The sequence below is a fragment of the Thalia democratica genome, chromosome 1 (genome assembly GCF_965202585.1).
Source record: "Thalia democratica chromosome 1, ktThaDemo2.hap1.1, whole genome shotgun sequence".
NCBI classification, from domain to species: domain Eukaryota; kingdom Metazoa; phylum Chordata; class Thaliacea; order Salpida; family Salpidae; genus Thalia; species Thalia democratica.
Window position 1 is genome coordinate 77,954,946 of NC_139165.1, and position 24,544 is coordinate 77,979,489.

The 24,544-nt window shown below is 28.4% G+C and overlaps 1 protein-coding gene across 1 annotated transcript; it reads right to left on the minus strand.

Annotated features, from left to right (window-relative positions):
* Window positions 1–14,192: 14,192 nt before the first annotated feature.
* Window positions 14,193–24,420, minus strand: LOC145834124 (procollagen C-endopeptidase enhancer 2-like). Its single transcript, XM_082941483.1, has 9 exons — window positions 24,319–24,420; window positions 23,804–23,953; window positions 22,271–22,494; window positions 19,464–19,594; window positions 19,035–19,135; window positions 18,542–18,696; window positions 18,020–18,184; window positions 15,933–16,098; window positions 14,193–14,877 (listed from the first exon to the last, which is right to left on the minus strand). Exons 1-9 carry the CDS (start codon window positions 24,402–24,404, stop codon window positions 14,691–14,693), a joined length of 1,365 nt encoding a protein of 454 aa, XP_082797609.1. The 5' UTR covers window positions 24,405–24,420; the 3' UTR covers window positions 14,193–14,690.
* Between the last annotated feature and the right edge of the window lie 124 nt (window positions 24,421–24,544).

The following is a 24,544-nucleotide window of genomic DNA, read 5'->3' on the forward strand; positions in this document are numbered from 1 at the left end:
AAACAATTTAGTTTTTTCAAATTCAAAAATTTAAATTTTCAAAAAACTATTTGTTGTGATGATTGTTTTAAAGTGTTGCAAGGAAAATTTCATAAAAATTTGAGTTTTGAATAGTCACAAAAAAAAAAAAAAGAATACTTATTTTAACTTCTTAAAAGTCTTTGATAAGAATTTTATTCTTAATTATGGTCATAGGGGTGAACCACCTTTTTCACAATTTAGTCTTATTTTATTAAGTTTTAACAAAGCTACAAGTTGCTTTTTCTAGACTTTTAAAACTCAAAATAATTTTGAGATATAGCCAGTCAAAGTCAGATACTACAAACTAGGTCAGATAGGTCAGATATAGTCAGATAGGCTCCTTATGGGAGGCGCAAACTAAAACAGCAAATAACTAGAAATCACTTTTTTTTATAAATATTGACTTTGGCATTCACATGATTGTGTAATGTACAAACTACAGTTTTTATAGAATATGAAAATATCATTTAACTTTTGAGATTTTATTTTTTGTAAAAAGTTTCCACTACAAACATACGCAGAGCAATTTTTTTCTAGTTCAATTTTCTTAGAAATTTTAACAATCACTAAAAATCTATCTCCTTCATTTTTAAAGCAATCTTCTACAAATTTCCAGAAAATGTTACATATATTAAAAAAAAAAACTAAGAATTTTGATAATTAAAAAATTTTTTTTTATGTTTTCATGACAAAAATTCAAAAAAAAAAAAATTTTTTTCTCAAATTTTTGAAAGTCCAAAGTAAGTTTTTTGTTATTGTATAAAGATTCTGTAAAAGTTTGAAGAAGATTGCTTGAAGAGTGTAGGAGAACATAGATTTTAAATAAAATAATTTTTTGGTGTTATAGTTTTCCCTTCCCATAGGGAACCTATTATGTGGTCAGACTTTAAATGGTCATATCTCAAAAAATAGTTCAAATTTTTTTAAACGATAAAAAGCATCTTGAAGCTTAAAAAATACTAAATAAAATAAGATCAACTTGTAAAAAAACATCGTGACCCCCTATGGCCTTAACTTTTAGCTTTAAACAATATGTTAAATTAAATTAGCATCTCAGCTAGTTTTTTCAACTAAACAACACATTATTTGCATGAATCAACCTGTAAATTCGTTTTATTTATATCTGCAGATAAGCATTTCCCTGATCTGGCTACATGGCTTGGCCTTCTTTGTTCCATCACTGCCGGCTTCCCTCCCAAAGTGGTAATGGAGGAAAAACAACTCTACTTCTACATTGAGAAACATTGTGACATTTCTAGAGAATTTGGGTCATCCTCAAAACGACTAAAAAGGGTACTACATAAAAGTTTTCTTTACTTAAACTGATAAAATCTGCATGTGCTAGTACGACATGAATACCATTTAACTTCTCAAATTTAAATAAAATTAAATACCAGTTATACGCAACTTAGTACATTTAACCTTTTTAAGTGTTGGGAGTACCAGCTGCATGAGCCTGCTCCACAATACACTTATAAAGTAGTAGATCCTTTAAATGATTGCTCAACCATATAACAGGGTGACCTTTTGCACAACCCTATTTCAAAGTTTGAATAAAGATTGTCATTTTAAGCAGTTGTAAGTCAATATCAAAATTTAAGTCTTTTAAATAAATGATGGATTAACTTGCTTATTTATTTCAATTAAACTTTCTAAAAATGTTTAGACTCAAATTCTGAAAGAAAAACGACCCACATATAGTAATAAATATTTTTGACATTTACTAAATCAGTACAATTTTGTAGGCTTGCAAAACAAAATAAAAAAATATGTTTAATATACCTTTTGTTGGTTACTTTACTTAAATTATTTTGCGATAACCTTTATAACATGGGTATTACAGAGATGGATAATTGTAAAATAAGAAAGACTGAAACTTCTTTAACCTTCGTACATACCTCAAATGATCTTTTTAATATGACTTAAGGTCACAATTATTGAAAACTTCAACTGAGACATGAACAAAGCTCCATGAAAAGTCTACCTCAATTTTTTTTACAAGGTATGAACTGTGAAAATTTTGATCAACTAATTTAAAAAATTTCTCTAGCCAAATTTTTATATAATGCGTTGAATGGTCAGTGAGTGTGTCATCTGCCACACAAACCTCGGAAGAAACTTTTTTACTCGGCAAATTCACTTAATATTGTCAAAAACGTGTATGTGAATGTTTTTTCTAGTGAAAGTTGTAAAAATGCAATTTATATTTGAAATTCTTTTTGAAATGTTATTAAATAAAGTCCTCTTCTCTATCTATATTTTCTTAAGCAATAAACTTTGTTGCTCGATTTTTTTAATAGCAGCTTCTTCATTGATGTTGGCGATGAATGATTGTTTAGAATTTATAACGCAACAAACAACCATCAGAAATTTTAACTGTTACCTGATTTTATTGATGTTTCTAATGAAGTTACTCCTGTTTTGCACTTTGGTTGTAGTATCTATTTAAAATTCAAGTACTTATAATTTAATTTTTTTTTAAATGAACTAAAAAACTAATGGCTAAATACAAGAATATTTATTTCATTTCGTCAAGATCCGGTGACATCATTATTTGGTTGCTCCCCTCATCTTTTTATGCATGATTGGTATGATGCTCCTATTTATGAGAGGCGACGCATTTTTCCTTACAAACAAAAAAATATTACAGATATAAAGAACCAACTTTACGTACTTTTTCTAAAATCATCTTTGCTGTTATAGCTTTTTGAAGGTTTAAGTTTTGTTTGGTTGTTTCAATCTTTCAGAAGAGCCATCAAGGGGAGGATATCATACTTTGATATAAGACAGGGCTCAATCGGAAAGCATGTATTCAAATCTTCTGAAAGAGTGAAACAATCCTGTAGACTAAGTGAGTAATTCAAATACATCCTCTCCCGCTCTTGTTCTGAACCAAGGTTTCCAGGACGAATTGGCTTTCATTCCTTTACTCAACAAGTTGTCTATATTGACTATTTCAGGGCCTCTGCTATATACTACCGCATTTGACCTTTTGTTAATACGTTCCTGCATCTTCTCTCTAGTTCAGGCTGCCATCATGCTACCTGGTGCCGAGTCTCCAATTGAAGCTTCAAAAAGTTTTTGTTCAGTACTTATTTTTTGTATTTTTTTACTGTTTTTAGAACCTTTTTTCTATACAATTGTGAAGTTAGCTTGACCGCTTTTTTAAGAATTTTAAGAAGATGTCCAAACTTTGGACCTAATTATTTTCCTTAAAATAATAGCTAATTAATTAATTTTTATTGTGTTCTAGAAAACGGTCCTTTGCCTTTTAACTTGAAAATAATCCATTGGATTAGGGTTTTTTTTTTGAAACCCTTTGAAAAATGGGTTCCTTTTATGAATTTTCTTATTTTATGAGCTTGAGTAAAAAAAAAACTTTTATAATAATATGTGAATAAACGGCTATAACTTTTTTTTTTACTAACTGTTAATATTTTGTACAATTTGACCTTAATTGGGTTTTTTATGATTTTTTATTTTATGAGTTTGAGTAAAAATTCCTAAAAAAACATAATTAAGGCCAAATTGTACAAAAAACACACAATATAAACTATAGTATAACTGCAGTCGCATTCAATTCTTCTACATACCTAGTTAAAAATTATCCTATTGTTGTTGACTGCAAGCTGTTATACAAGTAAGTAGTTTTATTTTCACTAATCGTTCCACATTTCGCTTCTATGCAGCCAGCCATTGTTTGTAGGAAGTTCTGTAAAGATTGGTTGGTACTTGAAACAGTTGATGGTGAGTGGTTGTGGGATTTAAATTTTTGCATAACATTTATGCTTCTTTTTACACGTTGGCTGGTCATTAAAACGTTTCCGGGAAGCATTTTTTTGATAGTAAACATAGTTCATCGACATGATCCATAGTAGTTTCTGTTTTATTGGTCTACCTTAAAGTAGTATTTGATAGAGTTTGTTATTTGTTTGTTTTCTAATAAAAAAAATATTTACTATTAGTTCAACTACTATGATGTAGCCTAACTTATACTTGCTAGATAACTTTTAAATATCAACTATAGAGTCTTAGGTCAACGAAAATGTAACTAAAGATAGATCACTGGACATGTCAGTATTGTGTTACGTAAAGAAGCATGGTAACTTAGACTGGGCCTGTTGGCTGATAAAAAGAAGAAGACCAAGAAGAGTGTGATAAAGGTGTATGTGGTCTAGTTATGAATGATGGTTTTTGGCACATGAATAAGAGTCTGATAAAGAGTCTGTGTTGGTTTGCTATAAGTTTAAATTTTGTATGCATTGTTGTGGTTACTAATTAAGTAATAAAAAAGAGTGCTTTTTGTCGCTCTGGAAGTTATTTTGAGGCAGCAATTATTAAGAATTCCTAAATGTCGTTTGTTATAATAAGAATTTTTATCTGCCACTAACTTAATGTTCATTAGTTTCTTAATTTTATTAATCATTTTCATATGTTTTAATATGTAGATTTCAGTGATAAACTTTTTTTTAGAATTTTTGTATTCTGTATTGTAATACTTCTCTAATATATGTTTTACAACGAATGTTCTTCAATCTTTTTAGAGATTGGACACCTTTTGTTCATCAACTTGATGTCAACTTGAACCTTTTGTCTTTTCTTCTTGAGTTTGCTAGCTAATTTGTTGCAGCAAAACCCAAGTTCAAAGACAGTTTTTAGGGAAGTTCGGTCATTCAAATCAAGCTTTTATAATTGGTGAAGGCTGAGGTCAGAAACCATCTCGTCTTTCATAATGATGCACAGCAATTTGATCATCCATCACAAAGTGCCCTCATGCATAAAGGCATCGATAGGCTTGGTACTCTGGTACAATGTCAAAAAAGGTTGCATGATAGACGCTACATAACTGAAAAAATGCATCTTCACCAGGACAAGGTCATCAGCTGCTGCATCCCTTAAAATTCAGTAACACCTGTTTTTATTTGTATTAGTTTATTTTGTTTTTTCAAATTTTTCACCAAGTTTAAAAATTTGATTTTGTTAGTTTAGAATTAATTTTTGGAAGAATTAGGAAGCGGTCATCGTTTAAAATATTCATTGAACTTACAGTCTCATTATCTTGTTTAAACGTGCTGTCTCCAATCCTAAATAGACGAGTTTCGCTATATCTTAGTAAACAGTGATGATTTAAACTGTGTACGGACGATTTTATTTCTATGACACTTGCTCTTTTAACCTGATTTTAAAACTTTTTATTTATGTTTGCCAAATTTCGATGGCACAATCAAACACTAGCTTATTGTTAATCGAAAGAGTTTTACAAAAGGAATACGGTAAACGTTTCCTACCAGTTATGTCCGTTCTCCGTCCCCTGGCATTAAAAAAGTTAATGTAGATTTTAAACGGCATCTAGTTCCGTTTGGTAGCGTCAGCTCCAAGCTCAAAAGCTCTCGTAGCAATGTTGACGGCGAAGTCTTTTTATTTAATACAAAAGAATCTGACTCCCGGTTATTTAAATTAAATTTTCAAGACTACCTCGCGCAGCCTCGTACAGCTCAACTTGAGTGCTGAAGGGAGCTGCTGTTGAAGAACTTTCTATCTGAAAGTTCAATTTTCCGTCTGAATAGCTGATTTTCTTCAATTTCTGTATATAAAATATGCAGTTATTAGAAACAGTTCTTTTCTTTTATTTCTTTTATTTTTTAGAATATCAACATTTAAAATGTTTTAAGGTTCAGCGTAACCCTCGTAATTGCTGGCAAGGTTCTCCACAGTTTTTGTTTTGTGAGTATTTAAGTAAACTAAGTTTTTTCTTGGTGTGCAATTTTTACTCTTTGAAATTTCAGAATTTTCATCTTTTAAACTTTCTGAGGCCTGTTGCTTTTGTATAAAATACAATAGCCAACGGTGAAGTTTTTTCTTCTGCGTTCAAACTTCTACTATCACGGATGTTGCTAACCGACTCGAGCGTTAGTTTCATCGATTGCTTGAACGCGAGAATGCAAAATACACCCACTCTTGAAATTCTAAAGGTCAGTCGCTTTCAGTAAACTTCGAAATTGCTGGCAGCTGCTTTTTCACCAACTAGTTTATACACTGCGAATCTTCGTGCGGACTGTATGACCTACCTGATAACCTGCTAGGTTGCAATAGCAAGGTTCTCCACAGTTTTGTACCTGCCGCAGTCAAAATTGACTGGCAGCAGGGACTCTTTCTTCTTTTATTTAATATTCGATTGATTAGTTTAACCCTAATATCGTTTAGACCTACATCTTGATAAATATAAAGGATAACTTACATCATCTACGCCACTCCAAAACCCATTTGCTTGACAAATTCTTCTGATATTTGCTGAGCTTCACGAGCAACTAATTCGACGTGAGTAAAGTTTCATTTGGCTGCTGCAAAAGCAGTCGTTTAAAAATTAATACCAAATTTTTGCATCAAAGACTTTTAAACTTCGTTATCAACACATCTCTGATTCTTTTTTTTGTATTTGACATTTAATCGGTTTTTAACACCTGGATGACCATAAAAACCTAACTTAAAAGGTTGTGTAAATGACCTCACTTTTTTATGCCTCATTCTCGTATTCAACAAATTGTTTCGTCCAATAACTCACGGAACTTTTAGTGCTCCTCTTATAGCAAATAACAGTTAGGATTGTTTTAAGATTGACATTAAAAGAAACACTTTTCTGTTATTCAATTTCTTGATCTTTTTTGTACCTTTTATTTGAGGAAAGTTTGGTCCATAGCTGTACAATTTATTTAACTGTTTGGCTGAATCATTGTTTAAAACTTGTTCCAGCATTTCAAAAAAAAAGAAGTTTTGCTTTTTTATTGCAGCTAGCAGCCTGAAAGAATTAAATTAAATTGATGAGCACTATTATAAACTTAGTTAAGGTTTTCATATACTTTTTTTTTACTTTTACACGAACCCTCTAATCATTCTCATCTGCTGAGAGCACCACCGTTTGAGCAACTACTTCACTATTATCTGACTGCAATTTTTTTACCGCATCCCAAAAGCATTCTGCTTCTAAGCATTTTTTACTTTATTTATTTTTTAAATCCATTTTTTTGCATCTCTTCAAATTTGTAAAATTAATGAGCTTTTGCGTCACAGCATTCATTATTGTTTCTATAGACAAGTTATTTTGCACTGCTACATCAGTAGTCTCATCAGTAATTACACTTATATTAGGTGCTTTGCATACTAGAAAAATAATTTTATAATAATAATAGACTTGAAGAAATACTTAAATTACTTGACAATTTGAACTAAGGTCTTCTAAATCCACCTAGGTTTAATGATTTTTTTTCATCACTTTCTTTTCATTTAATTTCTTGAAAACCACAAAAAATAAAATTTAAATTAAAGTAAAAAACTAAATCATTGTTTTTTTATTAGTTTTTTCAATGCTTTGACTTGAAATAAATCTTTTATAGTATTTTGTCCTAATAAACTAAACGAAACTACTTTGTCTATATGACTTGATGATACTTCATTAGTAATTTATCTACTAGATATTTTGTCAATCTTTGCTCTAAGGTGACATCAAAAACAGAAACAACAAACAATGATACGTTTATCTTATCAAGTGAGTGCTGTACGGTGTAGAGAAGAATTTTCCAAAAAAATAATTTTTACTTATAGTAGGCGATAACATTATCCAAATCGCTACTTTCTTAGCTTAAGAACTAATGGTGCCAATGAAGTCTGATTGGTGTTTAATTCGAATTTGATTGCAATCGATGAAAAGACAAATCACTAGGCCCAAAAGGGGATTGTCCACTACTTGCCTTCAAAAAGTAAGTTTTTTTTAAAATGTTTATTTGTTTCTTTGTATGATTATATTTTTGTTTTTTGTTGATTTATTATCTTGATCATATTCAACTTTATTATTTCATTAACAGTACAATTAACAAACAACACATATAACTATTTTTGATATTAATATAGCTCGATGATAAATTTTTTAGCGGTGGTATAAATTTTAATGTACTTATTCAGGACAGCTGATTAAATTAAATTTCAAATGAGCTAATTAATTTTTAAAATTTATACAGGCTTGAATTCACAACTGGAGCGAGGAAGAACGGAATCATCTACTTGATACATTCGAGCGCCGTGTGCACATTCAATCGAGATGCTGACACAATAATTTTTGTTTTTTGTGTTTTTAATAAAGTATAAGTTTTTCCATGTTTGTTGCAATTTTTGTTATTTAAATAACAAATACTTTAACGTAATGCATTAAAATGTCGCTTGATCAGACTTGCGACTTGATTTTTATGTAAAAACTAGTGATGTACCGGACCCACAATTTCGGGTCCGGCCGGATCCGGACTTTTTTTTCAAGTTAGAATCCGGCCGGAACCGGACCCGGACTTTTTTTTCAAATTAGAGTCCGGCCGGATCCGGACTTTTTTTTCAAATTAGAATCTGGCCGGATCCGGATATCAGACAAAAATGGCAATATCCGGCCGGACCTGGATAGTGAGTCCGGTACATCACAAGTATAAAATAGCCTGAGTCAGAATGAGGTTTTTAAAAACTGAAAAAAAAGAACTTTAATCTAATAATAAGTAGAACAGCTAGCCACAAGGTTTACAAATTTAGGTGTTATTTACAATTAAAAATCTGAAATCTAGTTCTTGAACAAAATACACTAGAAAATTACCAAATATTAAAAACTTGATCAGCCCAAACTCATTCAAAATTTGAAAGAAAATTAGCCTGAGTTTTTATAAAAAACTAAACTAGCCTGAGGCAGTCCAAGATTTTCTAAAATTCCCAATAACTTTGAAACTAGCAGGGTTGCCACTGTTTAGGTCAATAAAATTAGCTAGAGTGAGTATAAACAAGCCTGAGTCAAAATGAGGTTTTAAAAAACTGAAAAAATTACTTTAATCTAATAATCAGTAGAACAGCTAGCAAAGGTCGACAATTTGGTAGTAAAGTTGTGGATTGATTTTGGTACACTTAACTTATTAGTACTACACATCATAATTAATTTCTACCTTATTTAATTAATATCTTACAAATACTAAATTCTAACTGAGACTACTTTCTATAATCAGACACGACAGTTTTGAGTGATGAATTTTTTTTATAAAACACAACAAGAAATACTAGCATATACAAAATTATTAATTACTTTGGTAACACTTTAAAAACTGGAAGCTATTTAAATCTATATCAAAAGATTTAAAACAATAAACTAAAAATTAAATAAAACTTTTAGTAAAGAAGAAACTGTAAAATTTTCATAAACTATAAACCTGGCTTAGATATTTTAAACACCAGTTGAAATATTCACTTTTAAAACAAAACACTACTTACAATAAGCATTATCAAAAAAGTTCAAGATATTTTGTTGCTTCAAGCTGCACACCAAACTAACTAACTGCTTACACATAAACTGCCTGTCATGTTCTGATGTTTTGTTGCATCAGTATTTAGTTTGAAACATTTCGTCATATGATTCTCATTGGCTCGTACATTCAACCGTATTAACTCTAAATATTCTCTGAGCTCAACTTTAAACAATAAATAATGCAAGTATTCATTCCAAAGTTTTCAATTTTACAACATATGTAAAGAGTTGCATTTCTGAAATCTTTATTTCATAGTTTAAATGTAAACAAATGTAAATTAGTCACGTAAACAAAATGAGCCAATCACGGTAAGTGTTTAATTTTAACTGACGAAAATGACTCTTATTAATTTACACAGGGTTTGTTTCAGAAAAAAATACTTTTCAGTATGCTCTTTTTTACTAACTAGGTCCGGGTCCGGACTTTTTTTTCAAATTTGAATCCGGCCGGAACCGGATTCGGACTTTTTATTCAAATTAGAATCCGGCCGGAACCGGATTCGGACTGAGTCCGGCCGGATCCGGATATCAGACAAAAATGGCAATATCCGGCCGGACCCGGATAGTGAGTCCGGTACATCACTAGTAAAAACTTATTTCAAAACCTGAAGTTGATTGTCATAATGATAAATAATTGTAAGATGTGATGCTATTTTATGATTTGTTTTTTAATAATTAGTTGCTTTAAAAACTTGCTCGTTGATCAGAACCCATACTTATTTATTCAGAAATACAAGTTTTTATTGAATGAGACAAAATAATAAGAAACAATTCTATTCTTAGCCGATATTTAGTTTTTAAACAGCAAAATAGTTAAAATTAAAACAAATAATTAAGTACATGATGAGTGTGCCATTAAATATTTAAAAGTGAAATGTTGTTACAACCTGTTAATGACCTCAAAATCTTATTGAGTCATAAGGAGAAAACTTATTTTACCAGATTATTTTTAATGGCCTCATAAATATCTTTCATTTCGATGAGCCAGTCTTCTACTAAAACAAAGCAGAATTACAATAAAATATTAAATAAATTAGCATATAATTTTAACTTGTTATAGTATTTGAGACAAGATATAGTTGTATGATAGCAATGCCATTTGGACGTTCTGGCCGGCAGTGACATAGGTACACTGGTATAACTAAGTTGATAGGCCAGTTGATTTAAATACGGCAGGGGTGGCCAGTTCTTGTGTCAGCCCTGGTTTTTAGTAATCCTATAAGTGACACCTTAAATGATATGAACTTTAAATATTTTTCTATATTTTTAAAATTGTTTATACAATAAATTTTCTATAATATAAGTAGTGTCATTTTATGTTTAAAGTAAAAATATAAATTAACAAACCTAAAGGTGAGATTGTCTCATATCTTTTAATAAAAACTAAATTAAATTGCCATTTATTGCATTATAGAAGTGAACATTTGATAAGTGACTCTTAAATACTATGTAGTAAACAAAAACTTAACAATTTTTGTTGAAATAAAAATAATAACACAATTATTTAGTTTAAAATGCATATTTTTTTTCGATTAAATTTTAAAAGAATAATAGATAATATCTGAAAAAAAAAGATGGGTCATGTAATATAATATTTCACTATAGTAAATATTTATAAAGTTATTAAAACAAAGTTGTAGTACTTACGTAAACCCAATTATTAGAACATAAGTCTCAATTTCCAAAAAGATGCAACAATTTTTAGTGCATAACTAACTTGTAACTGTTATGAAAATTTCAATTACATTTTTTCAGATGTACTTAGTGAAGGTAATACAACAAAGCACAGACTACAAAAAAAAAAATCAAATTTTAAAGTCCTTAAGTATTTAACTGAGAAATGGACACCAATTATTCCGTTAATATCTGCAACAATTATAGGATTTATTGAAAATAAAAACGTTTTTAAAAACAACTCAGGTTATCAGAACACAGCATATCAAATTGCACTTAATAACTGTTTGAGATTTATGGAAACTTTTGAGCTAAAATCCTTGTTGATTTTTGTGCAATGAGATGTAGACTCTTACTTATTAAAGTCTAGTTGATTTTTTTTGAGATAAACAAGTCTTTTTATTTTGTTTAAAAATCGTGATTTCACTTGCATATACAACATCCTAGATCCAAACGCTGCGTTCCGGAGTCGAACCTGATTTTTTCTGTTAAGATCGAACTATAGAGATTGTCAGTCTTTATCCAATTTAAAGAGTTTATACAACTTTTTGCGCATATATTACAGTTTTTTGTATATTATATTTATTAAACTGTAGGATAAGGTATAGTAGTAAATTTGTTTTTTTTTAATCTACTTAAAATTTGTTTTAGAATTCTTAATAAATTATGTTTGATATTTTTTTAATTAAACTAAATTTTTAAAATTAAATTCAATGTTTAGTGAAAGAAATTTATTTCTTTTCACTAAACATTAGTACTTAAATATTTTGCATTTTAAGTTCAAATGTTTTAAAACAACTACAGCTCCTTAATTTAGTGCGGACAAATATATAAAGATTGTATTTGTAGTTTCTAAATAGTATAAGTAAAAAGTTTACAGCGTGCATCACACTATTTTACAAATAATAATATAAATCAATATTAACTTTTATTTATTTTCACAAAATTTAAAAATTATAGAATCAATAAACTAAAGCTTATATTTCTAGTGTTTTTTTTACACAATGAGTATTTATGTACAAACTAGTTTCTTAAACTAATTTTCAAACTACTTATATAAAGTGAATTACATTTAGTTAACAAACCATTAAAAAACACAAACTAGCTAAAACAATTTTTTCTTACAAAAAATGTCAATCAACATATTGTAATTGCAGTTACAGTAATTAGTTTCAAATCAATTTAAGTTTTAAATCACTGATTTTTGTGACAACTTACACCAAGTGAATAAATTACATCCTCTAACTACATCTTGTTAATCTTTATTTCGTAGAAGCCTTTTTCGGTTAGTAGCAATTAATTCAATTTTTTACTCCACAGAAGTTTGATTTTCTTTAACTCGTCGGTTATCGTTGATAATTGGTTTGAAATATTTTCAACAGCAACCCTTAAACTTGCAGTAAAATTTTTCAATTCAGGTAATTTCTGGTCCACTTTTTTACAGCGGTCATATGCTGATGACATTTTCTTGAGAAGTTCTACTGTTTGTAGGCAAACTGCAAAAATACCATTTGCAACGTGGTTTCTAATTTGACACTCAACACCATTTAGTTACTGATTTGAATTTTGATCACAACGGTTTAACGTCTTAGAAGCTTTATTTTCAAGTTCAGAATGCTCTGGTGAACGGTTTAATCTTCGCCTTCGTCGCTGCTCCAATCCGAGGCGGAAAACAGAGCCACTTCGTAGTCGTCAGCAGCGTTTGTGACGTCATTACGTCACCGAATCGAAAAGTTGTGTGAGTCGTCATCAGAAGAAATCGCGCCGCTTGCGCAGTCGTTGATCTTTTGATGACTTTGTTGTTGAAGACTCTTTGCAGGATTGGAAAAAGTTTCGTCAATGTTTGTTACGTAATAATTCGTTATTTCGCATCGTTTAAGCGTAATTTTTTTTTCTAACTACAATGCTGTGGAAGAACATTTGAATAGTATTGAATAAAAGAAATTTAGATTATGGACAGTCGTAACATTTGTGAGCACAGTGTGAAAATATAATTATAACAAATAACATTTTGATCTTCAAATAACATGTCAAAACTTACGACCCTAAGGTTGAGTTTTATACACAATAGAAAACTTACTTTTTATAAAAGCTATATTTTTGATAGAACTTACTACAGTTCTATCAATTTTTAAGTTCTTAAAATTTGCAACAACACGTTTAATTATTTGATTATTTTAATTTTTACCACAAATTGTGCTAGCTGGTTTATAAAGTTTTAATAAAAACAAACTTTTATGAGCTTTCTAATCAATTATCTAACTAATTAAACTGTTATTAAAATACTGGGAAAATTCTTTTAAATATTTCAAACATATTTTCAGTGTAACTAGTAGTGTGAGCAGTAAACAATCTTCACGAAACCATTGGTCACCAACAAACAAAGAATAAATGCATGTAATTGAAAAAATATTATTATTAAAATACCTGTATGTATCAATCTTTAACTTTAATAATTTGCCTCGCAACTTTTTTTTGAAATTGTGCATTAAATTTTGTAGAACAAATTGACTATATATCAATGAATTTGTCTTAAAAATGAGTAACTACTTTCAGTTCTACTGAAAAAACTTTGAAGTACAAGAAGTTTCACTTTAGTAATATTTTCAAACAAGTACGATTTGTGACTTAAGCAAACTAACAAACTAGTTTACAAATACTAGAAACAGCCAAAAGTATATGTTGTTCTACATATTGAAAACATTATAAAGCAATTATTTTAGTGACAAATCAGAACAGTTAATTACATACTGAAACAAACTTATCAAAAAGTAACTAATTGATAAATTTTTGAACAAAATAATAACTTAAGTTTGTTTGAAGACTTTTCAAGCAACACAAAAATGTTTATATTTTTATAAGTCTGTTATAGTAACTTCTTATTTATACTTTGCAACCTTTTTAAATTATTTTAACAAAAATTGTAATTAGATAATTTAATTTTTACTTTATAGTAAACTAGGCCAAATTAGTTAATGTCAAGTTTCATGTAATTATTTTTATTGTATCTAAAAATTTTAGATTTTTTACATGTTCTTGAGATTTTTTTTATTTTTATAAAGTAAAAACTGAAAAATTAAAAGGATAAAAATCATACTATTTTTAAATAAAATTTAAATTAAAAATGCTGAAATGATAAAAAAAATCAATGCTGATCAATGACCAAAAGCAGAGAATTGTACGATACAGTATTCTGAAACAACAAAAAAACAATAAAAAGAGGTGAAACACTAAAAAACATAAATCCACACTAAAATTGTTTACATAAACTACATAGCAGTTAAGTAGAATTTATTTAAAAAAAAAGATATGTATACTATAAAAAGTTAAACTTGTATAGAATTAAAAAGTTAAGAATTTTACAAAATATAAAAATAGAAGCTTTAAAATCAACTAAAACTCCTTAAAAATACTGTTATTTTTATTTACATAACATTCTAACAATAACTGGAACTTATTGATAGTTAATTACTTTTTACTTTTAAATACGGTTTGTTGCAGCTGCTTTTAAAGTTTAATTTTGTCAAAAACTTTTATCAACATAAAACAAATCTTTTTCAAACTTTATTTTTAAGTAAAAAAAGACTTATAGCTTTGAGTGGATTTTACGAAAAAGCCGTGTGAAAAAGTTGCGTTAATTTAGTGTTTTATCAAAAGATGCTGCTTTTTCAATTTAATTTTTGCTCCTCTTTCCCCTGTTCCTCCTCCTGCGCCTCCTCTTTTTCTTCCCGCACCTCCCTATGCTCCTCCTCGCCAACTTGTACTCCTTCTTGGTGTACGAGTTCACCCGGTCGGGGTTTATCATGACCTTCCCGTCCGCCTGACCGCTGTTGCCCTGCACTATCACCTTCGCCCGCGACCTTTAGAAAGTTTTGGTTTTAACTCTTTTTTTATTAAGTTTTATTATAGATTATACCAGTTAGTTTTCACTGTAAATAAAAGCATCGTTTTTCATTATTTTCATCACAATATACTTTTTAAAAGATATAATTTAAAAAAAAAGTTAGTAACGCTTCGGTGAAAAACATTTAATTTGTATTGAGTTTTTGAAATGTTTTTATATTCTACGTAAAACTGTCAACAAAAAATGTTATACATTTTAAGTGAGTTGTTTAAAACGATTTGATTTTCATACTTTAGTTGGTTTTAATAATCACGCTGTGGTATGTTTAAGTTTTATAATGAAACATTTTGCATAATTTAAACTAGTACAAAAGTTTTAACTTATTTACGTCCTGGACAAGACGTTAAAAAGTACCCAACGGTGTGCGACTCGATAACCGAAAGGTTCTTCGTGCACAAGGTCCTAGGACCAAACTTTTTGAGCGCTTTTTTTTGTCGTTCAATAAACAGGTAGTTGATAAAAGTTATGTTTGCTAGCCGTTGAACTATACTTAAGTTGTTTTGTTAAAGTGGTACACAACTTTAAGACTATCCACTAAAAACTATTTATAACTTTTAAAACGTTGTAGTTTTATTGGTAACATTCTCATTATAGTTAACTGTTTTACCATAATTAGAGCTTGGTTAAAGACTGTGTAAATATATTTTACAAATGCTTTTACGAAGCATTTTTCAAATTGTAATGTTAAAGATTTATATACTTATTAATATCATAAAAGGTCAAACAAGAATATTTTAATTTTTGACAAAAAAATAGAAATGAGTTAGTGTTCAACTCTTTTTAAAATTTGAGTAGGATATTATAATTAAGTTTTTTTTGAAAAATGATGACAAAAAAAATCAGCTAGTTGTTGACGTAAAAATGCGGTTATCAGCAATAATGTTTAAAATGTGTTCTAGAAAAATATTTTAACTTGTTATAGTTAAAAAACTTAATGACTACCTTAATTAAAACTAAGCCTAGTTAAACTTTAAACACCAATATGAAATTATAACTATGTTTATGTCTAACTTGAATTCAGGGAAACATTCAGGGCAATCAAAGTACAAATTCAGTCTGGTTTTCCTCTTAATAGTCCACCCAGTGGGCTTTTTCAACACTTTCTGCACGATGATTTGCACGTTCAGCGGTTGGTTTCCTTTGCGGGACTTCACCCTGCCCACACGACCCAAAATCGCTGTTATAGATAAAAAATATTGTGTAAAAAAGTTTGCTTTTCCATAATCACAAACTTTTCAAAAATGGAGTCATTTAATAATTCCATTTTTTGTTTGGCTTTTTTATATCATAAAACTTAAAATAAACTAAAAAGGTAACGAGATAAAAAATTATTTTAGTGGTATGAAAAACACTAATACAAGTTTAATTTAAATAGAGTTTTCTAATGTTTTAAAATGTTCCAAAAACATTTTAGGATTTACTAAACTAGATATTTGATAGAATACGTTTTTAGTTAACTACTTTCAAGTTATAAACAGTATTTGAATGCTTATGCAAAACTGTTTTAGAATCTTCTAAAAAATTATTAAGCTTTTATTACTACTTATTTTTTATTTTTTGAATTCTTAAAAGTTTTTATTTAGTCTTAGTTCTTTTGATTTAAAAATGATTTTATGAAACTATATATTTTTTTATTTATAAAGGTAGTCTTACTATTATTGTATTTTTTAAAGAAATATTTTTAAACTTAAATTAGTCAAAAAAATTGTTAAAGCTTGGTAGTAGTTATACATTTAAAACAATCATAAAAGGGAACAATGTTTTTACTAATGAACAAATAACTTATTGGTAATAAACAAAATACATCTTAATTTAAATTTAGTTAAATAAAAACAAGTTTTTTTTGAAATTGACACAGAATATAAATTTGATATTTAAAATATTTACTTGTACTACCAACAGTTTTTTCTTTGTTCTAAAGTTAAACGTATTTCCACGAAATGTTCACAAAGGTATTTAGAATTATCTCCCCAGATTACCACATTTAATCAATGATCAGATAAAAGGCTAAGATTGCAATAATATATGTATCAATTAGTTTGATAAAGTTTTATCTAAAACACGTTTTTTTGAGTCTAGACAAAATCTGTAGGAAACAAAAATAAATCAATTGACGTATTTTAAAGGTATTTTATAATCACATACAATCTGTAACCTAACTAGACAAACCAAAATTGTTGCTGTAACAAGGAGATAGATCGACTAAGCTTAAATTAAGAGGTTAAGTAAAGTTTATAGATAAGCTCAAGATTCAGATTAACTTGAATATTTATTAGAATAAATTTTCTATTAGACATTCTTTTAAATATTTTAAACTTTTTAGTGCAAAAAATATAAGCATTACAGTGTATTTTGTTTTCTTTAAAAGCAGAAAAACTAGGCTTTTATTTTTTATCGTAAATAAGGTTTTTTTTAGATGATCTAAATTTTTGTTAGTTTTATAAAAAACCCTTTAGTCTAGTTTAATTTCAAACAAAAATTAACACAAAAGTTTTAATTTTATAAATCTAGAAACATTTATGATGTAGCAATGTAGCAACGATTTTAAGTTGTATGTATACATAACATTTGCGAAACTTGAAATGTACAAAAAGTTAGTATTTATGTTAAAATGTTTTCATAAAATAAAAAAGTAAATTAAAACTTTTTGAACATTCAATGAAATTTATGTTATGAGTATACCATTTTGGAAAACAGTTGATGACTAAAAATATTAACCATTAAAATTTTCTAAGCTTTAATGCAAAACTGTATATTGAAACACTACTTTATGAAAAAACTTTCTTAACTTGAAAATAGGTGCTTTAATATATATTTTGTTATTTTAAATCATAACAAATGTAAATTCAAAACTGTTGCTAGCTTTAAAAAAAGATTACCTTTTAAACATTACTAAATAAGACCTAAAAAATATATTAAATTTATAAAGAAACAAGTCTGTATACCAACAACAAACTACGTGTGGTATTTTCAAAATACTTGTATACCGACGACTTTTAAAAACTTTTTTTTTATCGTATCAACAGCATTTCTAAAAAACTTTATAAAAAACTCATCACTATCTTCACCAATTGAAGTAAAGTCATAAAAATTCAAACCGTAGTAAGTCGAGTTGCAGGGAGCCACTGTTGCGTCATAGCAGGCGCAGCCCTCCTCCTCCTCCGCGACCACTTCCGGTTCCGGTGACGTCATCAGGCGTGACGTCATCATACTCGTCGTCGTCATCGGAGGTTTGGTAACTTTCTCCTTGGTTTTTGGAGCAGCTGATTTATTTTATTGTTTTGTTGCGTAAAGTAATAAAGTTGGAAAACTATGTGTAGATACCAAGTTAAATTTTCTTTAATTTAACCTTTTTTGAAATAATGTTTCAATTTAATTAGCTTAGCTAACAATTTTTTGAAGGAAAAAAGCGGAACTTTTAGTAGTTTAATATTAGGTTATTTTTGTTTTCTAAAAGTTATTTTAGCCAACTAAGTCTCAAAGAGCTTGCTTAAGATTTTAAGCTGTTTTAAAATAATTTTTTTCTCTATTTACAAAGCACAATTCCTAATCGTTTTTGTAACAATCAAACCTACAATTTAACTATACTTTGTTAAAAAGGAAAAATAAACAGATTCAACCTGTAGTGCTTGTTATTTTCTCCCTGGTCTCGTAAGATGCCGAAAATCCGACGTTGTTTCCGCTGGAATCCGAAGAAAAGACGACGTACATCTGAGTTCCGCCGGATACCAACTCGTCAGGAATTTGAGAAAGTTTACAGAACTTTCCTAGGGACCTGCGTTAATTTTCATTTAACTATTTTATATAATATAACTGTATTAAAACTATTTTATAATACTCATTTTCAAGTGACTTTTTTTAATAATTATAAAAAGAGTTTTCAATAAACTGTATGTTTTGAAAAAGCTGCTCTTGTTATTAATTAATTAAGTATTTTTTATGTAACTAAAAAGTTTAATGAACCCATCATCTTAGTAAATATACAAGTAACTATCAAAAACTTCAAGTAGGCTCAAAAAAATTATAAGATTCTAAATGATTTTTTAGTCAGTGTTTAATTGAAAATATTTTAATACTTTTGTTATTTTGTAACTTTTTAAAGTATATTCTAACGTTATTTCTTTAGTGTCATCCGATTTTCCGTAAACTGTTACCGAGTCGTAAGTGCAACCTTCAGAGTATTCTATGTGAAATTTTCCAAACTTCAGCACAACCTGTTGGTCAATTATTTAAGTACAATTGTTATTTTGTATTACTATTAAACTGATTAAGTTTAGTTGAAAAATTGCAAGGCGTTAACTTAGTCAAAGCTTGACGACTAAACCATGTATCTATAATGACGACTATTATGCATAACTACGACGTAAACAATTTGCGCAACTAGCATTCATCATCAATACGCAAGATACAAAAATTCCTTGTCAAATTATAAACAGTTTAAAACAAAATAAAATAATAAATTTGCTTTACTATAAAAAAAAGTATATATTTTTATTTTTTAAACTTTGCATGAGAAACAAACGGTTAGACACGAAAATTAACCTGACGGTTGCTTCCGTCGCTTTTGATGTGCCAAACACAAGTCTGGTCGTTGGGATAGTTGGACTTTGGAAAGTTGGGGCTGTGAAATTTCCCCGCGACCCCACTGAGCACACCTCCGCAGGAGCCCGGCTCTAAAAAGGATAAAATCCATAAGCGTTAGGTTCGTAATAAGTTTTAGTTGTGCTCACAATTTATAAGCTTTTTAGCAAATGTTTTTTTTTTTGATTTAAATCAAGATTTGCAAGCGGAGTTAGGACACTTGAAACTTGATGAAAAGATTTGAAAAAAAAATTACAAATTACGTTTGTGTTACAATTGGTTGTTAAAGTATTCAACGATAATAAAAAACAAAGTAGTATATTTACTTAAAGTTAGAAAAAAAAAACAAAAAAACACAAATAGTTTTCCTTGTAAACTGTTTGCTGGCATTTTCATCATTTCGAGGTTTTAGCGTATACATTGCATTTTAACATTGTCACTCATGCAACTTCACACCATACGGCTTGAAATAATCCGTTGAAATTACAAATACTCAAGAAACTTCAAAGAGAGCGTAGAAATGTTAACATTATTAACTTGATAACAGTTGTTTGTTTTTTCAAATGTTCCCCACCATTGCCGCGGCACGTGCAAATCGTCGGCGTGAAATTTCAAAAGCAGCTTACCGGCGCTGATGACAAGCTTCGGTGGCAAACACTTTGCAGTTGCGTTGCCAAGCAACCGCGCTTTTGAAAAACGCTATTGAAAAGATCAAATAAGTTCTTGGAATTTCGCGAGCTATTTACGGTTATGATGCGGTTTTATAGTCTTAGACGTTGAAAATGCGAAATAAAATGTGTTTTGTCTTCAATGCTTGTGTAATTCAAAATCATTTTGCTGCATCGTAAGTCTAATCACTGATTGTTTATCTTTTAGAAGCATTCTGAACAAAAAGGTTTTAAATGTTTCATGTTGTTATATTATAATATTTTTTATTGTGCATTGTTGGAATTAGGCATAAAAACATGAGCTAATTAAACAGGACCGATAAAAAGAAAAAAAAAGTTTATATTCAAAAACTTAAGACAAAAAATGATCATAAACAAAAACATACAACTATACAATATGTTAAATGAATACTTAATTATTTAAATAGAATAAAAAATAAAACAAAATATAAAATGCTAAATATTAAAGTTATATATACAAAGATTAGTTATTTTTTCAATTCATTTATGTTTTAAAGGAAATATAAACATTTACAAAAACTACATTAACAAATATTTATCTGCTCCTACTCAATTGTTAGTTTCTGTTATTCAAAAGAACAATAAACAAAGTTGTATTTTTTTATCAAATTCAATTGTATAACAGCTACATTGTTTTAATATTTCTGCTGCGGTTTTCAATCTGTCGTCTCGACAAAAGCTCGTTTCAATACGACTGAGGTGATTAAAACAATCCGTCTGATGGAATTTAATCTGGCTCATTAAAAAGCCAACAATCTGTTTTGTAAACTTTCACATACGCTCGGTTGAATTGCTCGCACCGCAGTATCCAATTAAAATTGAATTATGTGTAATCTAACAGCAATTATCAGTATTAAGTTCGTTTTAACTTGCTACATGTTCGGAAAAGAATAAAACAGGCCTTTGTGCGAATTAATTAAGGTTTGAAAGTTAAAATACATTTAAAAAAATTTTATAAGTAAAAATTGATATTACGTAGCTATTTTTATTGTTTGTAAAAATAGAAAATAGTTACAATATTTGAGAAATTAATAAGTTCAGACAGTTTTTTAACAACGTTACAGTCTTTTTGCACACTTACAAATCTTTAATTTAAATTATTTGGTACACAATAGTTTTATTTTTAGTTTTTTAAAGATACCCCAAAGAAAACATATTTTTTTTACTTTAAAATATAAAAGAAGCTTTATGTTTAATTGTTAACTTTATGTTTTAAATTTTCAAAAAACCTGTTTAACATCTATTAGGAAGTATTTATTAATATTTAACTGTTTGCAACAGGAAACAGCCTGTTAAAACAAGTCAATCTGTCAACACTGAAAACATTTTCAAAACAAGTTTACTGATAAAAACCTAAAAAATTGCATTGTTTTTAATTAGTTTTGTTGGTGAAAAACAAGTTAGAAAGTGGTAATTAAACCGGAATTGTTTTTGCTAACAAATGTGTTAATGTGATTACTTTAATAGAACTCATTTAACCTGCGAATTTTTGTACTTTATATTGAAACGGTGGTTTAGTTTGGATTTCACTGATTTAGATTAATTAATTTTGAACATTTTCGACATCTTAATTTTCTTTAAGTATTTACATATAATTATCTTAGAAGTATTTAAGTTGACAAAAGTATTTACAAATTAACGTAGACTTTTTTCTTATTAGAACTAAAACAAATTTGTTTGAGTATATGAAAAAAACTTTTGTTTTGGAATAAAAATTACTTTTTATCAATAAAACTTATTTATCTTTTATTTATAATCACTATTAAAAAAAATTAAACAGTAGGATATTTTGTCCAAAATACAGATTGTTCTAAAAATATTGCACATTTAGCATTAACAAATAAACAGCTGTGTGTTAATGGATAAACTGCATGAAATGTTGTGCAGTTGTATTGTTACTTGTCAGTTTTGAAGATGAAGCATTGCAAACTTCGTGGCATTTGATCAAAACTTAACTATAAACAGCATATTTTATAGTTGACTTTTTCAAATTAAAGTTTTATGAAAAATATTTCATTCAATCATGTCACAAAAAACAAACAAATATTTTTTTTAATATTTATTTTTTTTCAAACGAACCGGCCAACTGCGGGGACACGGCCACGTAGCTGGCGTAGAAGCCGAACCGCTGCTGGCTGCCGTCCGACACGAACCGCAGCAGCATCTCGTTGGTCGTCGACACCACGTCGGGCGGCCGGAACGACCCGCAAAAACTCCCCAACTTGAGAGTGCTGGTGGTCAGGCCGTTGTACGCCTCCAAGCGGTCGTACCTGCAGTTTCCCGTCAGCTCCACGTCGAATATTCTAAAGTTGAAAAAAAAAATTGAGGCGTCGAAAATGTTCAAAATTGTTTGATCTGAATCAGTGAAATTATTTAATTTCAAAAAAAAGGCTTTTATAGGCAAAACTTTAAAGAGAAGTTTGTGTGTTTTATTTTTAAAATACAGTTTTTTAATTCATTTATTTGAAAAATACTTCAAATACTTTACACCGAAAATATTTTTAACTTCAAACTAATACAAAACTAGGCTTTTACCTAAAACATAAAGATAATTAACTCTCAATAAAAAAAGTTATTTTTATTGAGAGAGTTTATTACAGAGCTATGTCTATTTTGAATTAAAATTTTTTTTTTGGGATTTTTTATTATTATTTGATGTCTAATTTAATAAAAAAAAAATGAAACATAAAAAGAATTAAAATTAATTTTGCGACTGTTTGTAATAATTCTGTTATATCTTTAAGCTTATAAGTATTATTTGTTTAAGCATCCATTTAAGTTATATAAATCTTTAAGTGGAATGTTTTTTTTAATACTAGAACAATAGTTTCCATAATAATGGATAAATTTTGTGGTTTTTATTTAAAATCTTAAGTGCAAAACAAATATTATGGAATGCGTTTACAATTTTAAATTAGTGGGAAAACAATATTTTTTGTTTAAGCAGTTTGATTTGTATTTCAAACATTTGTCAATTTTGTTTTTTTAATTAAAATATATTTTTGTATTTATAAATCGTGTATCTTGCATAATTGAAATAAAGTAGTTCTAAAAAACTTTCAATCATAACTTAAAATCAATAAATCATACTTTTTTATATTTTAAAACTTTTGATGGTTTTAAATTACTAAGTTTTAAATATATTCTATTTATATTTTAAACCTAAAAAAACTTATTGTTTTCGTCAGATGTATAATTTTATTAAAAAATTGTGAAACAAACACCAAAACTTCATATAAAGTTCTCGTATGTCCAAAGTTTCTTAACATTTGTACTTTATTTTACTGTTTTTTATAATTTTTTTTAAGTTTTTTAAGAATAGGCTCATATCTAATTGTAAAAACTCATAGAAATAACAGTAACTATACCTAAAAAAACTATATTATTATGGCAAAAAAAATTATCTTTAAAAGAATCATTTACTCAATTTTTTACAAAAATACATTAGCTACATTTTTACTTTCATCTTATTATTTTTCTACTTTCTTTAGCTACATACATTTAATTAAGTTAATGCTGTAATTTATTATATTAAAACATACCTTCTCAGCTTTATTGAGTTTCAAAAAAAAAAAAGAAAAAATAATTTATACTCGAGTGAAAAAGACTCACACAAATCTGAGAAGAACACTCCGGTCTTCCTCAACGACGATCTTGTACTCGCAGTCGGTGTTCGGGTCGTAAGCGTTGGGGTAGTTGGGCGACAGTATGAACCCCGTCGAGTCTCTGATGGTTTCCCCGCATTCTTGGTGAATGCTTGATCTGACGAAGTGTTGTAAAGATTTTTTAAAGGTTTCGTTGTATTAGTAGGAAAATAAGAAGAATTATAATTTTTACTTCAGAAAACAATATATTAAAAAAAAAAGTAAAATAGCGACATTTTCTGTACCGTTTGAGATAGATTGTTACTTTTTATTTTTAATTAAAATAATTTTTGAAACAAAAATTATGGTTAAGTAATTAAGTAACTAAATCAAACAGTAAAACTTTTTCAATTCCTTAAACTGAATTCTTATAGATTGTAAACTAAAGTACTAAATTTTCTGCTTTAATCCTTAAAAATTAAATTCGTTAAATATATACAATTACAACTAACACTAACAAAAAAAAAATCAATAATTACTCACGGAACAGTACTGTTAGATTGTTGCGAGGAAACTAAACAAGCACAGAAAAGCGCTGCTAAAGCAGCAATTTTGTTTTTTTCCAACATTCCTTTTTCTTGTGCTACCCTATTAACTGTCAAAGAACAAAAATTCAATTTGCTTTTGAACCCTGCAAAAGAAAAAAATCAAAATTTTTCTCGAAAAAAAATTTTAAATAAAAAAAGGAAAAACGGAAACCGTTTCAGAC

Coding starts and splice junctions, on each gene's coding strand:
- LOC145834124 (XM_082941483.1), bottom strand. CDS start 24,404: ATGTTGGAAAAAAACAAAATTGCTGCTTTAGCAGCGCTTTTCTGTGCT. Junction 18,185..18,541: donor GAAAATAACAAGCACTACAG/GTTGAATCTGTT, acceptor AAAATAAATCAG/CTGCTCCAAAAACCAAGGAG. Junction 16,099..18,019: donor CTGCAACTCGACTTACTACG/GTTTGAATTTTT, acceptor TATCTATAACAG/CGATTTTGGGTCGTGTGGGC.